Source organism: Chlorocebus sabaeus, chromosome X (genome assembly GCF_047675955.1).
Source record: "Chlorocebus sabaeus isolate Y175 chromosome X, mChlSab1.0.hap1, whole genome shotgun sequence".
NCBI classification, from domain to species: domain Eukaryota; kingdom Metazoa; phylum Chordata; class Mammalia; order Primates; family Cercopithecidae; genus Chlorocebus; species Chlorocebus sabaeus.
In genome coordinates this window covers 118,073,771-118,085,186 of record NC_132933.1, presented here as the reverse complement: position 1 = coordinate 118,085,186, position 11,416 = coordinate 118,073,771, and the positions used below count along the sequence as shown (strand labels likewise).

The following is an 11,416-nucleotide window of genomic DNA, read 5'->3' as shown; positions in this document are numbered from 1 at the left end:
TTCTAAGAAAGAGATAATACAGACAAGCCTGCTTTAACACTCTGCAAACATTGAAAATTACACAAAGAACAAAATACCATATCAAACCCTCTAATTATTTCCAATTGTGTGATTAGAGTCGGAATAATGGAAGCCAACACTACATCTCCTTTGTGTACATTTTAAAACAGAAGGTAAAAAAGATAGTATTTTTAAAAATAGTATTCCTTTATCACTGATCGCACAAAGGCTGTGGAGAATAGAAGGATCTTGGGAGATAATCTGTAATAAAAAATTTAAAAATGTTTTCAAGTAAAATCAGCATGTCATATTAAGATGTTTTCTAAATAATATATATTTTGAAGGAGAAAATGTAATGAATAGATGTAATTTAGAAGCGTTGTCTAAAGAGTTTACGCAACAGAGAAGACACAAAGTCAAACCACATCCGTGAAATCACTTTTATTTTAATTTTTTTCCACATAGATAACTTCATGTCAACTACAAAAATCATGAAATGAAGAACTGATTGTGAAACTGCAAACTCAAAATCACTGGAGTGATAAACAGGTTTTCCCCCAGATGACTTAAAAAAAAGTAACCAGGATACCATGAATTCATGTTTAAGTAGTAAATATGTCATATATTTAAAAATAATAAATATAGAATAGCAGTACAGAAACTAATAGCATAAACAGCATGAAGTACATTTTATTTTTTAAGACAGATGAAATTTCTAGGCACAGTTTTAGGCATTAAAGAGGACACAGAGGCATAGGTTAGAGTGCGCTGCTCTGTACAAAAATACAGTCTGAATAAATTACATTGCTAGCCATACAATTAGACGTCACTTACCAGTCAGTTCATTGCATGTTTAATAATATACAGGTACATGCTAATCCATATATATCATTTATATTCAAACACATAAGTCTCTCTATATTTATGTCTTTAAAATTTACATGTTGAACTTACAAAAAGCTAAATAATTGTGCAAGAAATTGGAATAACTAGCCCTGCTGAGTATTTTATGCTATATGTGTGAGTATATATGTGTGTGTATACCTCTATAGATATAGCTCTATATCCATAGATAGCTAACAATGGGTTTGTGGCTAACAATTCTGCTTAAGAACACATCAAACAAACCTAAAGCTGCAAAGACATAATGTTAATGTAGGTGAAAATTTCACTTGTGTTTATTCTGATAGACAAAATTGTAATTCAGATGAGAAGCAACAATTTTCATGTTGTACTGAGATTGTTAGTAATGAAACACTTCCAAATATCAGTGATGGTAGAAATATAGCATAGGGCTCTTTGCTGGGAAGGGAAAAAAGTCACATAAGAAATCTAGTTTTCAGTAAACTGCAAATATGTGTGCCTCAACCTATAACATATCCTGTCACTTTGAGCTTGTCATATTGACAGAGAATGAAAACTTGATAAGACTCGAGATGTGATACTGGTTTAACAGGACACTGCATCCTCTACTAGGACCAAGAGAAGTGACTCATTGGTGTCAGCACCAAACTACTATTCTTTCATTATTCAGGAATAAAGAGATCTCAGAACAAAGAATGTTTAATTGCTGAAATCCCTATCCAAATATTGTATTTCTCATGCTGCTCTGACAATACGCAATTAACTGCAAGACAGTCTGCCCCACATTTTACTATTTCTCAAAAACTTGCTTCAAAAGACTCTATAATATTATCTTTCTGGAAAATTTCCACTCATAATTTCTAATGATTCTTTACAGAATCGTATATTTTTATAAAGGTTTCTGTCTATGATGTATTTATTCACTTTTGTCTATCATTGCTAAAGTAAGACTAAACCTGGTACTTCATATTTGTGACTTTATAGAAAAGTCATAAGTGTGTTTTTTAGCATTTGGATAATAAAGTAGGTTTTTTTTTTTTTTTGGCTGTTGTTTTTGGCAACTATTCTTAAGACTAGCTGAAAGTAGAACTGTGCTTTGGGAGGTAACACAAATTATTAAATACTATCGATGTGGTCCTGGTCTTAACAGATTTTGCAATATAGTAACACATAGCTACTTTTTAAGTAATTTTTCTAATGCTTCTTTCTGCAAGAGGGCCAAAACCAGAACATACTGTTTTAGTGTCTTTGTTAACAAAAATAATTATTTATAACTTTTATATTAGAACTGTATATTTGATATAAAAATATGTTTATAATTAAGCTATCCAAATTTGTATATGAAACAGAATTAACACAAGTTTGCAGCATGAGATTAGTTGCAAACTTATTCCCTATTATTAATACTTCCTTCCATTGAACAGTCAGTCAGTAATTCCCTTAACATAAATCCACCCTAAATGTGTGCACAAATCGGTTAGCCCATTAGTTAACTTCAGAGGACCAGGTGATAACCAGATGAATTCTACTCCCCTACCGAGACATTTAGATATTTATATAAATCTATCGCTATTCCTTTTTTAAAAAAATGAAGACATTTAAAATACTTGCAAAAAATAGCAGCCTTCTATTTTAATGAATTTTACACAAAATGATCATCCTAATTGCTATTCTCTTTTCAACTACAGTGCTTACAGAGAATCATTAATTTTCAGATTAACACCATTTCAATTTTTATTCAGGCAACTCTATTAACACTTTCCAGTGAAACAGTAAAGAACATAGAGCAAAAGCTTTAAGGTACCATACTTTTGTATGGTAAGTATGAACAATCTAAGCCTCTTAACAATGCGTACAAGGTTAGTGTTCAAACCACTTCACTAGAGTAAATATTAATTTTATGTGTAATAGGCAAATGTATGTGGAGGGTTAAGGAACAACTAATTACCATTTATACTAATGGTTCACCTTCTATGAAAACATGGAAGCTTGTTACATATGCACACTTGTTTGCTGCAATGTTTGGCAAATGATTTAAAGGGTACAAAAGCAACTCATGCAGATTTCTTTCTGTTTGCCCCAGGAAAAACAGAGATCCTCAATTCTTCCCCAGTCTAGATAGGGCTGAGGCACCAATTTCTAACCACATAATGAGAAGCACATGTCTCCAAGTCTTGACTCACCTCCCAGGGAGATGCTGATTGCCAAAGCATAACCTCCCATTAAAAAGAGTATTCTTGAAGGTGGAATGTGTACCATTAACCAGTTACATTCACAACTCCCATTAGATGCTGAAGGGCAGTTCATTTTTCAAGGGCTCATTCAAGTAAACAACCAACAGCCAATGTAGACATTGGGTAGGATAAGCAGGCAGTAAGGGCTCTAACAGTGGAATCCTTGTCAGCGCAAAGGAACTTCTAAATGTTGCTTATGCCAACTGCTCCCCTGCAGGCAATAGGAGATTGAGGCAAATCTCATTCCAACTAGTTTCTCACAATGGTTGCTGTCATATAGACCCTTCATTTGTCAAGAAAAACGATATGAACATATTGGAAGTTTGCAGCATTTGCCTATGTCTAATCAGCTCTCTTAATTTGTGCAGATTTCTAAAATGGATGTAAAAGCTGGTTATGATGTTGACAGCCAAAAGGCAAAAAAGATTAAATCAACTGAGCAAACTGCTTGATGCTCCACAAGTGTTTTAGAAAATAGTAAGTTAGAAAAGATGCAGACGTAATCCTTTTGTTGGATGGTGGTGGTGGTTTTTACTTTGAGACTATTGGTTCTAGTAGTAGTCTTCATAGTTCTTAGGGTTCAGGCAATAAAGGATGGCACCCCCAAACGAAAATATAGTTGCACCCCAGGCCAGGCCATAACCCCAGTTGAACTCATGGTAAATTTTCAAGCTCACAGTTTCAATGAACTTGATTGGGTAAAGGACCAGGCTGCAAACCTGTAAAACAACTGAAAGCAAAGCAAAGCAAAATTAGAAAATGTTATTTATAGCAAATAAAATAATATAAATATATAACTGCATATGTATGAGAGTAACTTTGCAATCAAATATACATAAAGGCCAGAAATTTTAAAGATTGCTTGTTCTAGATGGTATACTTTAAAATACTAACAATGTTTTTGTTTAAATACCTTTTCCCACTATATAAGAATTATCCTATTAATTAGTAAATCATTATTAGTATTGATGAAATAATTCGTGCAATATAATAATTTATATGAGCATACAAAGTAGTGATTTTCACCTTACAAATATAATTATCATTATTATTATGCCAAGTAGTACTAGTTAAACTAAATTGTGCCACTACTAAAACGTGTAAGTAGCTCCTCAAGAATAGCGACCCCAGCCAGGCACAGTGGCTCATGCCTGTAATCCCAGCACTTTGGAAGGCCCAGGTGGGCAGATCATGAGGTCAGGAGTTTGAGACCAGCCTGCCCAACATGGTGAAACACCATCTCTACTAAAAATACAAACATTAGCCCGGTGTGGTGGCGTGCACCTGTAATCCCAGCTACTCAGGAGGCTAAGGCAGGAAAATCACTTGAACCCAGGAGGGGGAGGTTGCAGTGAGCTGAGATCACGCCACTGCACTCCAGCCTGGGCGACAGAGTGAGACTTCGTCTCAAAAAAAAAAAAAAAAAAAAAGAATAGTGACCCCAATGCCACCTGAAACTCTTGTTATTTATATATGCTATTAAGGAATTAGGAAATTCAAATTAATTTCTATTGATGCAACTGGTCAACCTGTGAGTAATAATGTGCTTTTGATGTTGTTGCCGCTTTGCAATACTAACTCATACCAATATGCCAGAAAGCCCTACCATGATGTCTTTGCTTACATTACTCTGATCCAAAGCTCCTTTCATTACTTTCTTCTCATCCAGTCTATGCCTCTTGTCTTTAAAAAGTGGCTTAAAAGTTATCAACAGATGATATTTTCGTATCTATTTTCCACCTACTTTCAAAAAAGAATTAAGTCTCTAAAGGCAAGAGAGATAATGGCACAGGAAAACCTAGGCTAATTATGGCTACTATAACAGAGGTCAAAAGGTAGCTCTTAGTCCCTGGTGAGATCCTAGTTCTGTCAGGGCTAAAGGGGAAATATGATTAGTCATCCCGAATAAAATAAACCAAAATAATCAGGAAGGGCAAGTTTATTTTGTTTTAGTTTTGTTTTGTGTTGTTTTTACTATCTAAAATAAAATGAAATTTATCTTGTAGATATGCACAAGAGACAATGTCTTCCACTTAAAAGTCTTAGCTTCCTATTAGATCAATTATTATATAATTTTATTTTAATCAGTTGAACTACAATTAGTTCACTACAGCTTCATTCTCTACCATAGGACAGCTTCCATCCTCAAGAAACAGACAATCTTTTCCCTAAAAAATACGGAGTACAGTTATATTTAAGAGGGGTTGGCAAACTACCAAATCTGGTCTGCTTTTTTGTTTTTGAAAAAGTTTTATTGGAACACAGCCACACTCATTCATGTATGTATTTTCTATGCAACAATGGCAGAGTTGAGAAACTGCAAAAGAAACCACACAGCTCACAAAGCCAAAAGTATTTACTTTCTTGCCCTTAACAAAAAAAGTTTGCTAAGCCCTGATATATGAAACGATTTTATGGGGTAAAATAATTTTTGTTTAATTCATCTTAAAAGAACAAAAATGTGAATAATTAAAGAAAAGGAGGGAACAAACTGACATAGTAAAACTATGTACATAAATATTTTTGATATAGCTTATATTTTTAAAAAAGAACATTAGGATGGATAGTGTGTTTAATTAAAATGGAATTTTATGTTTTAAAATGTACTCTCATCTATTTTTAGCACATGTAAAAGATTATTACCAGTATGATGAAGCTTCCTAGAAAGTCTACATAAATAGTCATTTTTCTCTCCCATAAAACTGGTGAAATACAACAAATTCATGAGGAAATGATTCCTCAAAATTTCTTTCTATAAGGCTCTGGCTAGGTGTCAAAGGACCTACCTGGAACAAGATATAAAAATACCCAACATTTCTGCTGTGTAGCCCAACACTGCTCTGGGTCAGCACTTTGCCTACCATTACTACTGAGAGTGGATACATAAGTAAGTTTGTGTAAGAGGATACACTACTGATATCCAAAACAGAAATCAGACTTTCTCAGAAAAAGTTTTGGTTGTTGTTAGGACTCAGCTGATGGCATATTATGTGACCCACACTTCATCTATTTCCAGCTGGTAAGTGCTAAAATGTGCATTAATTTTAAAAAAGCCCAGTTGGCTCTGTGCCTTTGTGAGGAAAAGGGAGCTTTCATGTTTTAAATGTCGTAAGACCAACAAGAAGTCAATTACTATCAACTATGACTACAGAAAAAAAAATTCCAAAGTTGCCAAGTACATTTGGAAAAAAAAAAAAAAAAAGGCACTTCTCCTTAGGTTTCTATACTCCGGTCACTTGTCAAATACGCACTGATCCTATCAGGATATGACTGAAACAAGGATGTGAGTTAGGTATAGTAATTCATTCACTCATTCAATAAATGCATCCATTCAATAAATATCTGAATGTTTCTAAAGTGATACGGTTTAAGGCATTACTGGTATCAAAAGAGACAAAGCTGCTACTCTCATGGGTAGTCAGCCCGTTAGTAAACAAATATAGAATATAATGTCACATATTGCTAAGAGACAAGAAATGCAAGAAAGCAGACAGGACACAGGGATGAGGGCTGCTCTTTGAGATCAATCGTGAGAGAAGGCTGCTCTGAGGAGGAGATACTGAGCACAGATCTGAATGAATTGGGGGTGCAGAACAACATAGTGGGGACCGAGCATTCCGAAGTGAAAGGCACAGGCACTGCAAAACTCCCGACACAGGAGCACATCTGGTGCATTGGAACAGAAGTCAGAAGGCTGTGATTGCAGTACAGAGAGCAGGGAGGGAGAAGCATGAGATAGGATGGAAGAGACAGCAGGGGCCCTTCGTGGTTCACGGACAGCCTGTGAACCATAGCTAGGGTCTAGATTTTATTCTAAGTGTGACAGGCAGCTGGCAGAAGAGTTTGAGCAGAGAATAATGAATCTGAATTACTCTAAAATAATTACACTGCTTCTTTTGTGAACTGACTAGTCCCCGGGTGAGGTGTTTACCTAGGCTGCTTTTAATATTCATTTCAACGTGTTTTATTTAGCAAATATTTGGCCTCCATGGTATAATATAATGATATAATTTCCCTCTAGTGGAAAAATGGAAATACAACTCCATTAGGCTCCACTGGCATAGTCTCCTGAACAGCTTTCTTAGACTTTTATTGTGTTGGAGCTCAATAAAAATTACTGTAAAACACTTCGTGCGTCTGAATTATTCGACTCCCTTTGGAATCACAGAGAAAAATGAATGTAATAGCAAAACTGAGAAAATATAATTCTGCATTTGTAAATAATTTTCTCCATGTAATAAAATTCACAGATGTAGGTAAAAATGCCTTCTTGCCTTTCACAGATTCTGTAGAGGGAAGAAAAAAAAAACATAAAGAGTTCAGAAGTCAAGAAAATACCATTATACTATATTTCCATTTTACTACCAATCAATGAAACAAAATAGGCATTGGATATGGTATTCTCTATGCTCTACCTCAAAGATAACGTACGTATAGTTCTGGAACATTTTAGAATCTTAAGAGATTTGGGGTTCATTTTATGCCCCCTGCACTTTTTTGAAAACAGGCAATGAAACTATTAACCATGAAATTGTGTGGACCAGAGGCATGACGGGAATACCTACTCATTCTTGTGTTTTATTCTAGTTTTAAGGGGATATTTTTCAGTGTTTTCAATATTAAAATACTCAAAGCATTGATATTGAAATATTCATTATTTTCTTCTAAGGAGGATATTTCAATATTTTGACAAACACATATTGGGTGCCTACTGTGTGCTAGATGAAGGGGATAAGATAGATAAGACATGGCCCTCGCCCTTTGATAGATTCATACTCTGATAGTGCAGACAGGCACACAAGTAATTACAAATCAATGCATTCAACAGCAATAGTAGAGGCATGTTTACTTATAATACGTTCAACACACATTTACTGAGCTCGAACATTGTGCCAAGTACTGATTCAGCTTACAGAAAGCAAGGAGGGCTTCAGAGGGACATCATTTGAATTGCTTCTTAAAGGATGGATGAAAGCTGGTCAGAAGAGGCAGCGGAAAGAAAAGACCTCTAGGAAGATGAAGCAGATTTTATAGCACTTATAGGTATAAGAGAGTATGGCTAGAAGCAATTCGCATGGGTAAAATGAAGGGCGCATGCACAAGGCTGTTTAGTTCATACTATAATAGCATAGTGTTTCATAAAGTAATAAACTTTCGTTTCTCTAGGGAGACCATCTGAGAGGTTATTGTAATCGTATATGCGGTTGGTGTCCTATCCATATATTTTTATTCTCACCACTTCAGCACATGCTAGCCTGACTTCCAATTGCCAGCACCTGCATTTCTTTGCCTGAGTTTCCTCTGGCCACTAAAGCTACTTAAGCTGCCTATGGGGCAGGCCAGGTCCAGAAAATTAACACTGCTCTCCCTTGATCATAACCGACATTTCTCAACCAATGACTCTCCAAATTTGCTGTGTTAATTCCCCAGCTCTGTAGTCCTCCGAATGAGATAATTCTCGAGGTGTGTGTTCTACATAGGTTTTCAAAGTTTCCCCAAGAAGACTAAGCTCCAGCTGCTTCAAGTGACAACTGGCTTGATAATGTAACCTTTTAATGGCTGCTTTCCCATCCCTGTCTCATTTTCCATATACCTTATCATATCCCTTCTTTTACCTTGAAAATAAAGTATATGCACTTGATTTCTTGTCTCGGGGTTTGCTTCTGAGGAAATCAAAGGGACAAGTGACAAGACCAGATGTTTATTTCACAAGGAGACCTCATGTGTTGTATCCAAGACAGATTACATGGGGAAGAGACTACAGAAGGACAGGCCCCTAGGAGGTCATTCAGTTTGTGGGGACCTGTGGGCAGTGATGACTAAAGTGTCATCAGTGGGAAAGAAAAGCCAGGGAATCTAAAGAAAGACTAAAAGAACTGAAAAACTAGATTCTCAAGAAGCAAAAAAAAGGAGTCACATGAACATCTTAAAACAGTCAAATATTGCCATAGAAAAACAAAGTAAGGGAAGACCAAATTTGGGGACTGAGACGTTCCATTTAGGGAAAAATTGTGGCCTCGACTAAGGAAATAATGATGGTGTATGAAAAAAAAAAAAAAAAGGTATAAAATTAGGAGATAATTTAAAGGCAAAGGTTGATAGGCCCCACCAGCCAGGTTGGTCCCTAAATATAAAATTGACATAAAAGAAATAATAATTTGGAGAATAAAAAGCATTTGCCAGTGAAAAGTTAATATGAAGGTATCAATTTATTTTCTTTTTAAAATTCAATTCGTAACTACTAATGGTAGCAGTATGAAATTAATTATTGGGTTGTGATACTGTAAATTGTTCTAGCCAAAGTGTAGTTTGATAACGGTACAGGGAAATTAACATGGAATCTAAATATTATGAATAGAAGAACTCCCTTTCAGTTTGAAATCTAAACTGAATACTGATTTTTCTACCCAAATCTAGACTTGAAATGGCTCCACAGTATCTTACTGTGACTTATAGGATGGTGATGAGGGCTGTAAAACACAAGTCTCTAATCAGAGATAGCTCAGAGATGGAAGTCAGTTGCAGGTCCCTGAAAAAAAAAAAAATCACCTTTCTATATAAACAATCCTTGTAGGAGGCTTTCTGCAGATATAACATAAAGGAATCATCCTTAATAACATAATAAATATTCTGTATGTAAAATCAAATTATAAAAGAGAATTTTCTGCAATTTGTATTAAAGGTCTTAGGAAGAAAGAAAACACTCATCCTACATTCCTGTGGGACATACAAAAGACCTGCGGAAAGTTCGAAACCAGACAATGAAAGAAGAGAACCTGGAAAGAGGCAGTCCCTCTAATTTCACCAAGTCTTTAGTGAGAACTGGATGCCAGTTATCAGAAGCACATCATATATTACCTATCACTGTCAGTTACACAAAAAGAAATATGCTGTAGTCAACTGTACTGGAAATGTGCATAGCTTTCATTATGTGCTGTGGTTTAGCCATGCTGCACTGATCAGTTTGTGGTCTTTGTGACATCTCAAGGTACTGAATTCCTTCAGCTGTTGCTCCCAAGAAATGGAGTAACTGGAGTTACACGATGGACTCCAACCGTAGTGCACAGTTGGTAACTGAATTCAAAATCAAGGCTGATTCTGCACTGATTTTTCCTATATGTGATATGTACTGAAGTAAAGATAACTGGGGAATCCTCATTCGGGCTTTCAAGTCAGATAGGTATCCTGAATTTAAACGCTAGATGTACAACTTACTAGTTAAAATAACCCTGGGAAATTACTTAGTTTTTCTGAACCTGTTTCTTCATTGAAAATATGGAGAAAATAAATAGCTAACTTTAAGACTGTTATATCCGAGACAGTGTATGTTAAGTGTCTAGCACTGTGACGCATGACAGGTGCTTAATTAATCATTCTTATCAGCATTATTATTATTAAAATATCTAATTCTGAAGTCTAGATTTCTAGGACTGGTGAGAAAGAAGGCTGTGGAAAAAAGGACAGTATTTTAGATGGGCTACAGCAATGGCTAGCTCTTAGCTCTTCTAGCAACTATTCAAGAAGGTAATAAGGCCACCCTAAATAAAAGACCTCAGAGAAAAAAAAAGAAGACAAAATCTTTAAAATCTGTTTGGCTATCTTTATGAGACTTAATTATCAGTTTTCAGTAAAAACCCTTAGAGTGGCCAGGCACTGTGGCTCACACCTGTAATCCCAGTACTTTGGAAGGCCGAGGAGGGTGGATCATGAGGTCAGGAGATCAAGACCATCCTGGCTAACATGGTGAAACCCTGTCTCTACTAACAGTACAAAAAAATTAGCCGGACATGGTGGCGGGTGCCTGTAGTCCCAGCTACTTGGGAGGCTAAGGCAGGAGAATGACGTGAACCCGGGAGGCGGAGCTTGCAGTGAGCCGAGATCTCCCAACCGCACTCCAGCCTGGGCGACAGAGTGAGACTCCATCCCAAAAAATGAACAAACAAACAAAAAAACCCCTAGAGTATATTTTATACCACCAAGATTGTCTACTTGTATGGTGTAGGAGCCCAACATATTAAATAAGTAAAAACATAAATATATGAAAAAACATCCTTTTGATAATTATTACTTTTTTGAGCTCTTTTGGTCTTAGCTTTGTAGTCATGTGAAACTAGCTGTTTCCTAAGACCCCAAAAGAGAAATGGCTTAAATAAAAAAACCTGAATTACAGTTACTTATTTGTTTACATGTCTGTTTTACCCCATCAGATTATGAGCTACGTTCCTTAGTCATTTTTATATCATTCATTCAAAAACTATTTATTGAGTGTATATGAGTACCAGGCATAGCACACAGTACTAAATCAAGTAAGTGTGAAG

General features: G+C 35.8%; 1 protein-coding gene across 1 annotated transcript in view; it reads right to left on the bottom strand.

Moving 5' to 3' along the window:
* Nucleotides 1-426: 426 nt before the first annotated feature.
* TMEM47 (transmembrane protein 47) overlaps nucleotides 427-11,416 on the bottom strand; it is a 30,601-nt gene continuing 19,611 nt past the window's right edge. The window contains exon 3 of the mRNA XM_007991391.3: nucleotides 427-3,828. Within this exon, the coding sequence (XP_007989582.1) occupies nucleotides 3,650-3,828 (179 nt within the window). The 3' untranslated portion in view covers nucleotides 427-3,649. The remainder of the gene's footprint in view (nucleotides 3,829-11,416) is intronic.